At 45.9% G+C, this 17,036-nt stretch overlaps 1 protein-coding gene across 3 annotated transcripts in view; it reads right to left on the bottom strand.

Annotated features, from left to right (window-relative positions):
• The window catches only part of TIAM1 (TIAM Rac1 associated GEF 1), a 448,677-nt gene that overhangs the window by 138,401 nt on the left and 293,240 nt on the right, over window positions 1-17,036 (bottom strand). For all 3 annotated transcript variants that reach the window (XM_032277050.1, XM_032277051.1, XM_032277049.1), the window contains one exon: window positions 6,606-7,053. In XM_032277050.1, coding sequence (XP_032132941.1) covers window positions 6,606-7,053 — 448 coding nt within the window. The remainder of the gene's footprint in view (window positions 1-6,605; window positions 7,054-17,036) is intronic.

The raw sequence follows: 17,036 nt of genomic DNA, 5'->3' as shown, positions 1-17,036 counted from the left end.
AACTGTAAATTTTTTTTTTTTTTTTTTTGGAGACGGAGTTTCACTCTTGTTACCCAGGCTGGAGTGCAATGGCGCGATCTCGGCTCACCGCAACCTCCGCCTCCCGGGTTCAGGCAATTCTCCTGCCTCAACCTCCTGAGTAGCTGGGATTACAGGCACGCACCACCATGCCCAGCTAATTTTTTGTAGTTTTAGTAGAGACGGGGTTTCACCATGTTGACCAGGATGGTCTCGATCTCTTGACCTCGTGATCCACCCGCCTCGGCCTCCCAAAGTGCTGGGATTACAGGCTTGAGCCACCGTGCCCGGCAACTGTAAATTTTTTTTCTAGAAGCCAATCATGCCTTTGCTCCTACTGAAGGAGGAAATAGATGGCACACATACAAAGCCCTGGGAGAAGCCAGAGTCCCGGTCCATATATAGGTGCACTGTGAAACTAACAAGACAGTAGCAACAGAATATTTCATAGAGTTGTAGTAAGATGGCTTCCATAGATGCCCTCCATTATCACCTAAACTTGAGGCTCACTTTTTTTCTGACATGGAGTCCCGGTTTGTTGCCAGCCTGGAATGCAGTGACACAATCTCGGATCACTGCAACCTCCGCCTCCCAGGTTCAAGCAATATTCCTGCCTCAGTCTCCCAAGTACCTGGGACTACAGGTGGGCGCCACTATACCTGGCTAATTGTTATATTTTTTAGTAGAGACGGGGTTTCACCATGTTGTCAAGGATGGTCTTGATCTCTTGACCTAATGATCCGCCCGCCTCGGCCCCTCAAAGCGCTGGGATTACAGGCATGAGCCACCGCACCCGGCCAAGGCTCACTTTAAAAGCAATTACTAGCTGAACACTTACTCTCAACCAACTGAAACCAATTTCAGGGAAAGCCAGGGTGGACTGTTCCTCAACATCAACATAAGCTATCAGTCCATTTTCACCATCTTCCTTACCACAGACAAGTGCCACACTTCCTGTGAACTGCACAGCCCTTGAACGTTTAGTCTACTCAGCTATAAGGGGACTCTGTAAAGCAAATTTGCTCATATGCAATTAATAATATAGAATGATGCAGATCAATGGAAAGGTCCCACTGGTTCAAGGGCAACGTTTCCTAGCCTGTAATATTTCACATTTCCAGAGAACCGCTGTTGAACTCCATGTCCCTCCACACAGAGGATGCAGCACGCTGGTATGCCCTCCGCACTCATTTCACGTTTCTCTCTTAGCACAGCTTGACCCCCCCGTCTCTGCCTACAAGTCCTTATTGCACGGTGCTCCCGAGCATCAGGATTTCACACTTGTCATCCTTGTCTGAATAATTATTGCTTCTACTCATTCAAGTTACAGTTGCTTCTTTTTTTCAAAGGTAAAGCCTCATCCTAATGCTATTTTGAAATATAAAGTTTGCCAGTCACTGTGGCTTATGTCTGTAATCCCAGCACTTTGGGAGGCCAAGGTGGAAGGATTACTTGAGCCCAGGAGTTTAACACCAGCCTGGGCAATATAGTGAGGCTTCAACTCTCCTAAAAATAAAAACAGTTAGCTGTGCATGCCTGTGATCCCAGCTACTCAGGAGGCTGAGCTGGGAGGATTGTTTGAGCTCAGGAGGTTGAGGCTGCAGTGAGCCATGATTATGCCACTGCACTCCAGCCTGGGCAACAGAGCAAGACCCTGTCACAAAAAAATAAAAATACAAGTTTTATGTTGCTTATTGTTAGAAAATTTTAGTAGAGTTCTGCGGTTATTTTTCTTTTTATTACAATTATTTTTGTAGATATGGGGTCCCACCGCCACCCAGGCTGGAGTACAGTGGCACAATCATTGCTCACTGTAGCCTTGAACTCCTGGGCTCAAGTGAACCTCCTGTCTCAGCCTCTCGAGTAGCTGGAACTACAAGCATACACCACCATACCTGGCTAATTTGCGTATTTTTTTGTAAAGACAAGGCCTCACTATGTTATCCAGGCTGGTCTCAAATTCCTAGCCTCAAGTGATCCTCCTGCCTCAGCCTCCTAAAGTGCTGGGATTACAGGAGTGAGCCACCACACCAAGCTCTCTTTAATTTTTTTTTTTTACTTTGGGGTTTAAAAGTTGCATTATAGGACTTAGACACATACCTGTAGAGTAGTCTGCCCCAACTCTATTTTTCCCCAAATCCCCAAGATTTTGAGGATCTCAAGCCTTTTCAGGAACACTTCTATCAAAAAGCAGAATCATTTGTACCTCCTACTTCCGTGCCTTAGGCTAGCACAGATTAGAGATAAAAAGAAATAACCAAACTGGGAGGGGAAACTGGTTTTCTCTAAATCAGAGGTTCTCACGATGGGGCAAACTTGGCAGTGTCTGGTGACCTTTCTGGTTGTCACAACTTGGCGGAAGGTGCTATTGGCATCTAGTGGACAGAGCTTAAGCCCTCCACAAAAGAATTATCCAGAAAATGTCAACGGTGTCCCTGTCGAGAAATCCTACTCTAAATAATCTTTATGACTAATTCAACACTGATGAAAAGTAGATTCCAAACCTAAAAAAAGCAACACACCTTAGCACAGTTTTAGAACACAGAAAGAAGCCTGTGGGTGATAAATTAGGGGACACTCACAAATCCTAAAATGTGCACCTGTTGGATGTTGTATGGTCCTACCAGGTAATTGTTTTTATACTTTTTCAAATTTGATGTAGATTCATCCATAACAAAGCACCACAAAAGGTGATTAAAATCAGCTTTTACTCAATTATCAACTTGTCCCAATTTTAAGATGAATGCGAAGCAGTAAATCCAAGAACCACGTACACCCTGATGAAAGTCTGTTTACCTTCATCTTCCCTGGAACATAATCTGTACGCTCTTCCGCTGTCCATGGAAACACTCCAGAGACTAATTCCAAATGAAATCTTTTCTAAAAAAAATCAATTACTTTGTCTAATAGGAAAGAATTTGGGGGGGGGAGGAATCTGTATTCCACAGTTCCCACGTGTTCTGCTCTTTATTTCTCAGTCGTCAAGTGTTGCTAAGAAAAAGTCAGCTGCAAGTCTTGCTTTTGAGCAGCAAGGACAAAGCCCCGAGGATGTCAGTAAACACAGGGAACCCAACAGGATGAAGCAAAGAACTCGGTGGCTCCATGTTCTGGGCCTGAATTCTGACAGATGCGTCACTCAGATCTCCATCACCAAGAAAACTCCCTTCCCTGAAGGGCCTGTGGGCTGTGCACCTAGGTACCTGCACCCTGGCTTCCTGTATCATTTACTCTCCTAGGGAATGGCAGAAACAAAATTAACACCTCTGATATGTCCCAAGTAAAAAAAAGTCAACTAAGTATCTTTTTTTTTGGAGACAGAGTTTCGCTCTGTTGTCAGGCTGGAGTGTAGCAGTGCAATCTCGGCTCACTGCAACCTCCGCCTCACAGGTTCAAGAGATTCTTGTGCCTCAGCCACCCGAGTAGCTGGGACTACAGGTGCGTGCCACCACATCCAGCTAATTTTTGTATTTTTAGTAGAGACTAGGTTTCACCATGTTGTCCAGGATGGTCTCGATCTCTTGACCTTGTGATTCGCCCGCTCCAGCCTCCCAAGGGGTTGGGATTATAGGCATGAGCCACTGCCCCTGGCCCTAATTATCTTTATTTTATGGCACTCACATTGCTGCTCTCAACTTGAGAGTAAGGGCCTGCTACAGACTGAATTGTGTCCTCCAAATATCCCAAACCCAGTTAGCTCAGAATAGGATCATATTTGGAAATAGAGCCTTTAAAGAGGTAATTAAGATAATATGAGGACACAGGGTGGGCCTTGACCCACTATGAACAGTGCGCTTATAAGCAGAAGGAATTTGAACACAGACAAGTAAAGGGAAGACCATGTGAAGACAGTAGAAGACGGCCATCTCCAAGTCAGCGAGAGTAGTCTCAGAGGAAACCGACCCTGCTGACACCTTGATCTTGGACTTCCAGCCTCCAGGACTGTGAGATGATACATTTCTGTTATTTCCACCATCCAGTCTGTGGTGCTTTGCTATGGCAGCCCCAATAAACTCATCCAGGGTCCCATCTCCAAACCTTGTGATTCAGCAGATGTGGGGTGCAACCCAGAAAGACCCTCGAGAGGCTGTGATGCAGGTGATCTTCGAATCAAGCTATTAAGAACTTGGCACTAATTAACAAAAAATTGCTAAGATGGGCTGCTAAGGATAAGAGGCCGCAGTGTTCAGTGGTGTGCCCATCTAGGGGAGGAGCGGGAAGTGGAAAAAGAAGAAGCTTTTCCCCTCTTCTCCTCTCACTCCCTCAGAGCAGAGCAGCAGGTATGATGATCCAGGCCCCTCAGACATAACCCTGTAGCACCTCCAAATAAAGCCAAGGCAGGTCACACATGAGAAAGAACACTGAAGTTCTCCAAAATGCTTCCACAGGATGCACATCTATGTTTCACAGGCAAGACCACTACAGCAAATAATCATCAAAAGATAATGTTCCAGGAGGCCGGGCACCTCGACACCTGTAATCCCAAGGCCAAAGTGGGAGGATCGCTTGAGGCCCAAAGCTGGAGATCAGCCTGGGCAATATAGCAAGACCCTGTCTCAACAAAAGATAAAAACATTAGCCAGGCATGGTGGCACATGCCTGTAGTCCCAGCTACGTGGGAGGCTGAAGCAGGAGGATCACTTGAGCCGAGGCATTTGTAGCGGCAGTAAGCTATAATTGTGCCACTGCACTCCCGCCTGGAAGACAGAGACAGACCCAGGTAATGCTCTAGGAATAGCTGAGAAACAAAACTTCAGAAGGAGCCAGGGTCCCTGAGTAAATTCGTAGGAAAAGAGTTATCACACAAGCCTTAGATCGTCTATTTCCGATAAGTGGGAGGGAAGTAAAGTTCTTCCTTGCTTACGGCTTTGGCGTTGGCATTGCAGATCTCTGGCACATACCGCAAAACCTATATCCTAACCAACATCCTCCCTTCCTGTGTGATCAGGCATCTGAGCAACAGCTGGCACCAAGAATAATGGGGCCAAACCAACCCTACCTGTGCAAGGGTTGACCTGCACCTGCCCATCACCACACAGTCATGTCTTCACCTCACTGAGCAGAGCTCTGGGCTGCTCCACGTCTCTAGGATTGGGTGTTCTCCAAGCGACCAGAGTCTGTGAAATCCAGTATCAAATGGTCTAGTTTGATACCGGTAAGCCCAAGCTTCTTCATCCCATGCCCTTCCATCAATCCTGTTAACCTATCCAACTCAGGATGCCATGTATTAACCCTGTTTCAAGTCTAGCTTGTAATGAAAACTCTGCTTGAGAAGTGTTTTTCTATTTAAAATACAGAGCTCAGCCAGGGTGGTGGCTCATGCCTATAATCCCAGAACTCTGGGAGGCTGAGGTGGGTGGATCACAAGGTCAGGAGATAGAGATCATCTTGGACAACATGGTGAAACGCTAACTCTACTTAAAAAATATATATACAAAATTAGATGGCTGTGGTGGCGTATGCCTGTAGTCCCAGCTACTTGGGAGGCTGAGGCAGGAGAATCACTTGAACCCAAGAGGTGGAGGTTGCAGTGAGCTGAGATCGCACCACTGCACTCCAGCCTGAGTGACACAGTGAGACTCCATCTCAAAAAAATATGTATATAGAGAGCTCACAAATATATTACATTTTCTACGCTAACAGGACACATGCAGATACGTGCAACACTACATACATGCACTTCACAAAAATGTGGAAAACGACAACAAATAGCAACATACAAAAGTATGGTCATATGAACAGAAAATATAGTGATCTACACATGCATGTATCTATACCTACACACAGTCAAATATGCAAAATGTGACTGTCAAATAGTAACTGACTTTTTCCTAAACATGATGGTCTATGCATTCCATTAACATCAGGTTGAATCCTATGAAATTAACATTATCCTACCAATTTGTTACCTTAAAAAATGGCAATTTCATAGAATTCAAGCTAATAAATTTCCCTTCAAAATTGTCACTTTGAAAGACACAAAGCTGAACGATTCCAAAAAGACTATTTTTTTAAACTCATCCTTCTAAATTGTTGTCACAACCAATTGCATATATGCCGAAACTAGACATGAGACACTCCTCTAGCGTAACTGTGAAAAAACAAAATAACATCACTCGCAGGGGTGGAGATGGGACAGTTACTAATCAAGGGGCATAAACTTTCACTTAAGTCACTCGAATAGGTTCTAGTTTATAAATTAATTAATTAATTGGAGCTGGCGTCTTGCTCTGTTGCTCAGGCTGTTCCTGAACTCCTAGGCTCACGTGGACCTCCCACTTCTGCCTCCCAATGTGCTGGGATTACAGGCATGAGCCACTATGCCCAGCCCAACTAGGTTCTAGAAATCTGCCGTGCAACATGGCACTTGTGGTCTATAATACTGTACTGCACATTTTAAAAAGTGTGAAGAGGGTAGATTTCATGTGAAGTGCTCTTACCATGATAAAATAAAATTTCAAAATTAGAATGAATTGCAAATTCTATATAATAACAACAACCACAAAAAACCCACCCGTCCCATGAGTATGTGGATGACGGAGCACATCTGTGGTGCACTTGGCACACAGCCAGGGCCCTCCCAGCCTCACCTTTCAGGGACACCCAGTAGTGCTTCCACTTCCTCCGTGTGGCTGACTCCACCTTCTTGTTTTTCTTGTGTACCAGGAAGTTCTTGACGGCCAGGGCACCCGCCTTGCGCACCGTGCCCTGCGCAGCGGTCAGCAGGATGTCCGACTGGCCCGGGGAGCTCAGGGTGCCGCTGCTCTGCTCATCACTGTGGGCGGAGCCGGCCTCCTCCAGGCTCTCGCTGTTGGTGGTGCTCATCTCCAGCTCCCGCCGAAAGTTCTCATACACCCCCTGGCGAGCCGCATCCCCGGTGGAGCTGCTGCCACTGTCGCTGCCCACAAAGGCCCGGCCGGTGGTGGGTGAGTAGCTGGAGTTGGTGGCATTGGATCGCCGGGACAGGAGGTCCGTGTCAGTGGTGGCCCCTTCAATCCCACTGTCTGCAAACTCACTGCCCTCGCCTGCATTAACATCCTTGGGAGCAGAAGGGGAGAGCAAAGAAGACAAACGTCACGTGGATAAGGAGCCCATGAGCTCCTGTGAGTCCAGCCAGGGCTCTGCAGCCCCAGGAGACTCACAGGGCAAAGCCACTCCCCATGGCTCCTGGACCCGCACAGACCCAGCAGAGCTGCTCAGAAAACCTTTACCCACCCTTTGTGAGAGCAAACGATTTGGAATATTCAAGAAATATAAAATAAATAAGGAATACTTCAAAGAGCTCGTCATTTTTCTAAGATAATTAACGAACTGGCAAATCCGTGACTGAGATTCTTCCGCTGCCATGCTGAGAGGCCAGCACCCTCAGCCTCATCAGCCTGCCCTGAACCCCGGGAAATTCTGCAGGCAGATGAGTTAATTGTTCCAGACGTAGGGGGTGACAGTGAATAACCAGGTCTTTACAGCTGATACCTTTAAAAATCAATAAATAAAAGGCCTGCTTAGGAGTCTCATTTATAATGGGGTGACGGAAAAGATAGCTAGGGTACTGCCTCACCCACTCACCCAGCAAGGCCCCTCGTTCCAGGAGCAGGCAAGAATCCTCATCCTCTAATCAGCCTCGCTTCTTGAAAACAAGCAGCCTCTCACTCTCTGCATTCTGCTAAGTCAGTCTGTGGGGCCCACAGCTCCATCGAGCTCTCCAATTACCTTGCCCTTTCAAAGCCGGGATGCTAGGAGCCCTGGGCAGGCTACTTGCTGCCCCTGGGCCAAGTGATAGCTAGGGGCAACTGCCAAGATACTGGGGGTATCAATTCCCAGTTTAAAAACATTGGGAACTTCCAAAACTGCTTCTGCTCTCAGTTGAACATTTCCGAGACAGACAAGTCTGTTCTTAAATCAGTATCTTAATGGCTCTAAAGCCTACAGGCATTTCCATAAACAATAATTAAATAATGGTAGTAGTCAAGGAGGGATCCCGACTGCAGTATTGGATAGGACAGCTCAACAATCTTATGCCTAAGAAAGGAACCTGATTGTTCTCCAAGCAAGAGAATGCTACCTGAATCTAATATAGAAGATGCCAAAGTAACATGCGGTTTGGAGGTTCCACCAATGTGGGGGTCTTTAGGCTCACAAATGGCTAATTCTGGTTCATACATGTAGAAACTAACCAGATAGTCTGAATTACCATACAAATGAATGCTCTGGGCTCCTATCTTTGCTGAGAGGAAATGGGAACAGTATGAGTCATGTCACAAACGAATACTGTCCTACACAGGGCCCCAGACAGGCACTGTGCCCGGATCTCCACGATCCTTACTTAATTCTTTTTTTTTTTTTCTTTTGCGATGGAGCCTCACTCTGTCACCAGGCTGGAGTGCAGTGGCACGATCTCGGCTCACTGTAACCTCCGAGTTCCAGTTTTAAGCGATTCTCCTGCCTCAGCCTCCCGAGTAGCTGGGAGCCACATGGAGCCACCACACTCAGCTAATTTCTGTATTTTTAGTAAAGATGGGGTTTCACCATGTTGGCCAGGCTGGTCTTGATCTCCTGACCTTGTGATCCGCCTGCCTCAGCCTCCCAAAGTGCTGGGATTACAGGCGTGAGCCACCGCGCCCAGCCCAGTTCTAAGAATTGGTCAAAGTTTACCTTCATCGTGAAGAAATACTAAGTGAGCAGCTAAAAGAGATGTATAGCAAGACAAGGAAAAAAAAAGGGGTGGTGGGAGTAGAACGGCAGCAGGAAATAGCTGAGTGAGCTTCTAGGGATCGACTCCTTGACAAATGGAGTTTAGAGCCCTGGGAATTAGAGGGACTTAAGGGAAAGAAAGAAACCACAAATGCAGCTCAGATGCAGACCCCTGTAGCTACTGTTTCCACAGCTTTGCTATCTGCCCTCCTGCTTATTAACATTCATGGGTGATCATGAAAGACCTAGAGCTGATTGGTAAAAATCCTCTCCACAAACAGGAAAACACTGTTACCAACTCACATTTCTCCCAGGCAGAGACACTGACCATATGCTTCTCTCTTGATAAAAGACAAAAAGAAAATCTGACTCTTGTTGATTATTTAGGATTACCACTGAATTACACAAGATGAGACCATGAATTTTCCAAACTTTTGGATTTATTTTCATGTCTCAGTCTTTCTCAGAAAAAGGTTTGGTATGCATAAAAAAAATCAGCTACTAAGTATTCTTCTCTAAAATGAAAAGAGGTGAAATGCTTCTCTACAAGACAAGGAAATGTAGCTACACAGGTAACATCCCTATTCCATAAGAGAGACTTCAGTAAAAGAAGAGAAATGATCCCAGGCATCTTGTAATTCCCAGAGCTCCAGAAGAGCTTGGGACTTGGCAAAGCTATCTCATTGATTAACAGCCTGCAGCTCAGAAAATCACAAGTCTGGTTGGTGGCAGATGGGAGGTTGAAACCTATCCTTCCAAATCTGCTTTCCATTATTGTATAGCGACCTCATGCTCAGCTGCAGGTAGCGCCTGCTCAGATTCTGTCTAAATATTCAATCCCAGCAGGGGGTGGTGGCTCATGCCTATAATCCCAGCACTTTGGGAGGCTGAAGCAGGTGGATCACCTGAGATCAGGAGTTTGAGACCAGCCTGGCAACAAGGTGAAACCCCGTCTCTACTAAAAATACAAAAAATCAGCCAGGCATGGTGGTGCGCACCTGTAGTCCCAGCTATTCGGGAGGCTGAGGCAGCCTGAGGATCACTTGAGTCCAGGAGTCAGAGGTTGCAGTGAGCCAGGATTGCACCACTGCACTCCAGCCTGGGCAACACAGCATGACCCTGTCTCCGAAAAAAAAAAAAAATCAATCCCATGCCTCCCCGCTTTTCTTACCAACAATGGCTCTTCTACCTTCTTTCAGAAAAAGCTCAGTAATTGTTTATCCAGTTGCCTTGACCTGCCTGGCAAAAAGCTAAAACCTGAAAGTGGAAGAAAGGGGAAGAAGGAGATGAAAAAAGGGTAACGAAGAGAGAGGCAGAGACCTGACAGACCAGCTCTCAAGAGCACGTGTCCTAAGAGCCCACTGCATTCCCGCAACCATCCGTCCCTTTACAGAATGCCCTCACATCTGTCTCTAAGAGCTAAGGCCTCAATGGACACTCACCTCTTTATGGGACCTGAACATCTGCTCATGTCAACTGACGATGCAGCCTGGCCATGGCCCAGACTATGTGTGTTCAACTCTGGGACAGCCACTAAACCGAGCAAGGAAGTGATTACTCCAGGCAAAAGACCTGCGGGCCCCAGCTGAGCGTGCATACTTTGGAAGCACACAGCTCCGTGTCATCACCGGGGAATGCTCTTGTCATCTGTGATCCAAGACAACTCCACCTTGTCTCCTACGTGGTTATTCAGGCTCAGTGGTACACATGCCCCCACTGATATGTGACCCAGCCCATTGAGAAACAGATGCGGGTTGCCCAGCCCCAGCCCCTATTAAGTCATGAAGCTTGGGATGTCCCAAATTCCCAGAAGTCCATTCTCCAGCAAGGCTGGAAATGGCAATGACCCAGCTAGAGGTGCTACTCAACACTGTTCTTTCTTTCCTTCATTGTGTTGCAAACTTACTTAGTGGTCATCTTTCAGAGGGGCTCCTCCCCACCTGAGAAACCCGATTCTCCCCCCACCCAGAGGCACCTATAAACCTCCTCAGTCTTCCCAGCAGCGAGGAATACAGAAGACTGACACCACGGAATGGTCCCAAGGGAGCCTCAGCAGTGTTTGTAGCAATGTCAAGGTATCTTCCCTCTTAGAGTCAAATGCTATGGTAAGATCCTGGCTAGACAGAGAAATAATTCTAAACATGGTTCATGATCTAGCAGAGATTTCCAGAAAACAGCTCAAAATAAACTCTCCATGTTAGAACCACTCCATTGAAGAGACTTCCGATCATGAACCAACATTCACAGGGTGGAGAGGCTCTTCAATCCTGTTCTCCCAGGACAAATTCTCTGAAGCCAGATTTTCCGGGCACTCATCAGCCTCCATTCCACTGGCAGTTTCCCAGAAATGAATGTATGCGCAAGTGGCCAGCTGTAGCCTAAAGCGTGCAACAGCTGTGGGCAACAGTTTTCTTGGCATTTGAGCTGGGCAATAAATGCTCAAATGAGCTCCCACACTAAAATGAGGGAGGCAAGAGGCAAATTCAAAGCCTGTTTTCACCGCCTTGAAGACGGGAGGGTCACGCAGCATGAATGTGAACTAATGACACATTGTGATAAGGCTCCAGTTGTTTTGACAGGAGACTTCAAATTACTACCAAAGGGAGAGGTTTTCTGTGCTAATGATGTGCGAACACAATTTTGAAAATGCAGTTAGTCAGAATGTGCAAGGTCTCTGGGACAATTTCAGGACCAGGAGAGAATCAACTGGCCACTTGTAGTTAAGTTATAAGTTGAATGCAATTAGATACTGTTTCCTTTGTCAATTAGATACTGTTTCCTTTGTCACTTTAATTTCCCTGATAGATCCAGCTTAGCTTGACTATACCTGTGTTAACATGCTAATAGAATGCAGAATTCACTGTGGACCTGCAGAAAACATGTCCTTTCTCTGATTTATCTTCTTCTTCCTAACCCCAAAATGTTAAATACACCTCATCACACACACACACACACACACACACACACACACACACACACACACACCCAGTATCATCTTTGGTTCTCAGTATTCTCTCCTTGGTATTCTCAGTACACTCACCTTTGATAATCTCAATACAAGAAGTAACAGTTCTAGGTAAGAGACTCTGAACCAATCTGCTCAGTTTCTTCATCTGTATAATGGGGAGAATAACACATCTACTTTGTAAGACACCTTACAAGACACTGTGAGATTGAGTTAACCCAGGAAAAGTGTCTTGAACTGAACCCAGCACAAAGTGCCTGCTCAGAAATGTTAACTATAATTACGGTCATCTCCACTTTCAGCGAGAGAAGGCATTGCCTGAACTCAGCTGCTGACTTCCTGCACCAACATGGAAGAAAGGTCCCTGGGAAACCTGGGAAAACATAGGCATACCGAGGCTGGGGCCAGCCTAATACTAATTAGGCTTGCTCATTGTTTTCACATTCACAAAACAGCACTAAGCTAAGAAAATGGTGACGTTCTCTTCATTGTAAATTGGTAACTATTGGTCACTATTACTAATTACTAATAATTGCCGTCGCCGATTTGCTAGAAAAGGAAATCAACTCTATTTTCCCTCCTCTTCCTTTCTTAGGGCAAAATCTCCATGCCTTTCTTTTTATGTTTCCAACACCCATTCCTTTTCTTCTAATGATTTCCAGTGGGAGTGACTCACAACTTCAGTTACAAGCATTGGAACCAAAATTCTTACTGTTACTAAAAAGGGATTCCAAAGTAAGTTGGCAAAAGCTTAAATGTTCCTCCAGGTAACTCCTGATTGGAGACGCTTTATGTCTAAGTTAAATGAATCATGACCTCTCCCTTCATCTGCTCTTCTATGCATGTGCTTATGTCTTATAGTCATCCTTCCTCTCCCTCCTCACTATCCATAATATATCAGAGACTCAGTGTTCTCCCTTGCCTTCTGAATGCCACACCACTGGTTGAGCAATAAGCTCTCTCCTAACCATCTTCCTTCCATCAATCCATCCAGCACAGCATTCCCAGGCCAGTCTTCCAGAAGCAACGTGGAGGACTCCTCAGACTGCTGTTCAAGGCCCTCTCTCAATGTCCGGTGTTCGCACTTGAGCTTCAGATGTACCCACCCACCAGTGAAATTGAAGAACTCATTCCAGGTCATACTCCCAACCATTCTCACTACCAAGAATACTCACATCCCCACCTTTTTTTTTTTTTGAGACTGAGTCTCACTCTGTCATCCAGGTTGGAGTGCAGGGGTGCGATCTCAGCTCACTGCAACCTCCGCCTCCCAGGTTCAGGCAATTCTCCTGCCTCAGCCTCCTGAGTAGCTGAAATTACAGGTGCCTGCCGCTGCGCCCGGCTACTTTTTGTATTTTTTTTTAGTAGAGACAGGGTTTCACCATGTTGGCCAGACTGGTCTCAAACTCCTGACCTCAGGTGATCCGCCCACCTCGGCCTCCCAAAGTTCTGGGATTACAGGCATGAGCCACTGTGCCTGGCCCACATCCCGGCTTCTACTACAACCAGAAGCCTTCTCTGTGCTTCCTCCAACTGCCAAGCCAACTTCTTTACAGCATCTCCTCGCCCCGCCCCCACTCCAGCCATACTGGGCTCCTCGACCCTGCTTGAATGTGCTGTGCGCCCTCCCATCTAACAACCTAGGAGCCAGCTCCCTCCTCCCCTCCTCTCCTTCAAATCCCTACCCAAGTCTGCCCTCTCAAGAGCTCCCCCCACCACCCTGTCAGAAATCGCCCCCCCCCCATCCCCCCCCCCCATCTTCCCCAACACGCTCTGTCTTTCTTCCACAGGGATCACTTACTTATTATGCTGTTTTCTGCCACACACACCCACTTCACCCTGCCGAGCTCGTGGATCTTTCCTGGTTGATGCATCCCAAGTGCCAAGAATAGAGCCTGGCATGGAGAAGGCACTTCAAAAATGATTGCTGAATGAACTCACTGCTGCTCATTTTCCACCACAGTCTTAGAACAAGGAAAACACTATCTCATGGAATACACAGCAGTTGGATTTCAAGGCTTTGTCATTTCTCCGTAAGTTCCTAATTTCTCTATAAGGACCCATGGAAACCCTGTCAGGTCTTCAGGCGAGGCTGGCTTCACAGCCACATCCAACAGTCACACATTTACAGTTATGCTGTAAAACACCAATGATTACACATTGTTATCACACAAGTTGAGTCAAGGGGCAAGACTTTCCTCTATTCTTATACTATGAATATGATGTTTTTTTCTTTTTTTCTTTTTTTTTTTTTTTTTTTGAGGTGGAGTCTTACTCTGTCACCCAGGCTGGAGTGCAGTGGCACAATCTCGGTTCACTGCAACCTCCACCTCCCAAGTTCAAGCAATTCTCCTGCCTCAGCCTCCCGAGTGGCTGGGACTACAGGCACATGCCACCACACCTAGCTAATTTTTTGTATTTCTAGTAGAGACAGCATTTCACCATGTTAGCCAGAATGGTCTCAATCTCCTGACCTTGTGATCCACCTGCCTCGGCCTCCCAACGTACTGGGATTACAGGCATGAGCCACCATGTCTGGTGGGTCAAAACATATTAAATAAAGTTATTTATGTGAACATGTAATGGGTATGCTGTCATTTTAAATTGAATTGATAGTTATTTTTTATATTTCTGTTTCAATTTCTAATGTGATCAATATTTATAGATATAATCCACATAAACAGAAGTCCCTTGAAGTCCAAATTCCTTTTTTTTTTTTTTTTTTTTTTTTTTTTGAGACTGAGTCTCACTCTACCCCCCAGACTGGAGTGCAGTGGCGCAATCTTGGTTCACTGCGACCTCTGCTCACTGCAACCTCAGCCTCCCGGGTTCAAGTGATTCTCCTGCCTCAACCTCCCAAATAGCTGGAATTACACGCACCCACCACTGCGCCCAGCTAATTTTTGTATTTTTAGTAGAGACGGGTTTTCATCATGTAGGCCATGCTGGCCTTGAACTCTTGACCTCAAATGATCCCCCTGCCTTGGCCTCCTGAATTAGTTTTTAAGAGTATAAGAAGGTCTAAGAACGGCTGACATAAGCTTTCTCTCAACTACCTACCCACCTTTCCACTTCCCAAAAAAATATCTTGGCAAAGAAGATAAATATTCTTTTTTTTTTTTTTTTTTTTTTTTTTTTAGAGGGATTTTCGCTCTTGTTACCCAGGCGGGTGTGGAATGGCGCGATCTCGGCTCACCGCAACCTCCGCCTCCTGGGTTCAGGCTATTCTCCTGCCTCAGCCTCCTGAGTAGCTGGGATTACAGGCACGAGCCACCATGCCCAGCTAATTTTTTTTTGTATTTTTAGTAGAGACGGGGTTTCACTATGTTGACCAGGATGGTCTTGATCTCTTGACCTCGTGATCCACCCGCCTCGGCCTCCCAAAGTGCTGGGATTACAGGCGTGAGCCACCGCGCCCGGCTTAAATATTCTTATTGAAAATGGATGGGTTCATTTTCAAAATAAATATCTCATTGCTTAACTGACCTGCCAGACAGAGAAACGAGAAAGAGAAAGAAAAAAAAAAAACATCAAACAGAAGACAGAGGAAAAAGAAAAAGACAGGATGTTTTAAAAATTGATTTTACATGAAAATATTTCTTTTATGAAAACCTGAGGTTCTTCACCAGAAAGAAGCCTCTAGATGGACTTTAAGGGATTTATGGACCCCTTGAAATGATATGCAGCAGGGTGGTCCCTGTCTTTATCTAAGGCAAAGGTCCACATTTTTCATCTGATTCTCAAAAGACTCTGTGACCAAAGGTCAAGAATCACATGGTTGTTGATGTGCATTTTCAGCCCAGGAAACAAACTTATCTCTGAGTCACTGAAGCTCAGTTGCAAAATAAAACCAAGTTTTAAACATCGAGACAATCTTTTTAGGAACTCAAGCTCCTCTTCTGACAATGCTGCACTCTTTACCTTGTTATTAATAAAATCGACACGACTACTTGCTTATTACACAAAGCAGCCAAGAGGATGGCTCTGTCAGAGTTATCCTGGCCATCTCTCTCCGTAATCCCTGTTTTAGGTGACAAGAGTGGGCAGTAGCAATTTTCTTTTCAGCCAAGTCCTTTTTTGTGTGTGTGTCTGTACAAGAATTGAGGGTTTTGATCTTAAAATCTGAGGATAATGAACTGAAACCTTTTCAGGCATGGGGAGGTAGTGCCGTGTGGGTGTGTGCTTTGGAAGAAAAGGTCCTCCTTGATCAACAAGTCAGAAGACTTGGGTTTTTGGCTGGGCGCAGTAGCTTACGCCTGCAATCCTAGCACTTTGGGAGGCAGAAGCGGGAGGATCACCTGAGATCAGGAGTTCAAGGCCAGCCTGGCCAACATTAGTGAAACCCTTTTCTACTAAAAATTCAAAAAATTTGCCAGGCGCAGTGATGCGTGCTTGTAATTCCAGCTACTCACATGGTAAGTGCTTGAACCTGGGAGGCAGAGGTTGCAGTGAGCCAAGATCGTGCCACTGCATTCCGGCCTGGATGATAGAGTGAGACTCAGTCTCAAAAAATAAATAATAAAAAATAAAACATATGGGTTCTCATCTAGTTGTGACACCTTCTTTCTTCATCTCTTTCTTTTCTGGGAATGCTGCTGTGTGAAACTGGCCAGTGAAACTCACAGACTGACTCACCAGTACCACACCTGAGCAGGGAGGGCTCCTTGCTGCTCTCCTGAGGCTGAGGTTCTCTGAGACACACTCAGTACAACCTAGCCGCCTTCCTTCATCTCCCAAGTGGATGAATGAAGCTCTCCTCACAAGCATGCACAGTGGCTCCACGCCAACGCTTCCCACAGAACACAGAACCTGGCGACAAGACTCCATCAAATGGCAGGGTTCTCTCTCTTCCAGCTCACCCACTGAAAGTCTCAGAGACACAGGGGAGCCGAACCCCAGAACAATGAGGCAATCTTCACCGTCACAACTAACAACTCCTATGTGTTAAGCATTTGTATGTGTAAAACTGTGCCACGAGTTTTCCATTCACTCCCTTGCAGGATCTCCAGCCTCATTTAAGAGGCATTGAGAACCATGGAATTTAAATAACCATCATTCTCAGCAAACTGACACAAGAACAGAAAGCCAAACACTGCATGTTCTCACTCATAGGTGGGTGTTGAACAATGAGAACACGTGGATTCAGGGAGAGGAGCATCACACGCTGGAGACAGTTGGGGGGGCGGGGTAGGGGAGAGACAGCGGGGGGCGGGGAGGGTGGGGAGCGATAACTTGAGAAGAAATGACAGACATAGTATAACATGGGAAGAAATGAAAGATATAGACCTAAAGTAAAATAAAAAACAAATAATTAAAATATAGTAAATAAATAAATAACCAACAGGTAACAGCCTCAACCTTGCAA

The sequence above is a fragment of the Sapajus apella genome, unplaced genomic scaffold (assembly GCF_009761245.1).
Source record: "Sapajus apella isolate SASKATOON/1434 unplaced genomic scaffold, GSC_monkey_1.0 scaffold8, whole genome shotgun sequence".
Taxonomy (NCBI): Eukaryota; Metazoa; Chordata; class Mammalia; order Primates; family Cebidae; genus Sapajus; species Sapajus apella.
This window is presented reverse-complemented; position numbering and strand designations above follow the sequence as displayed.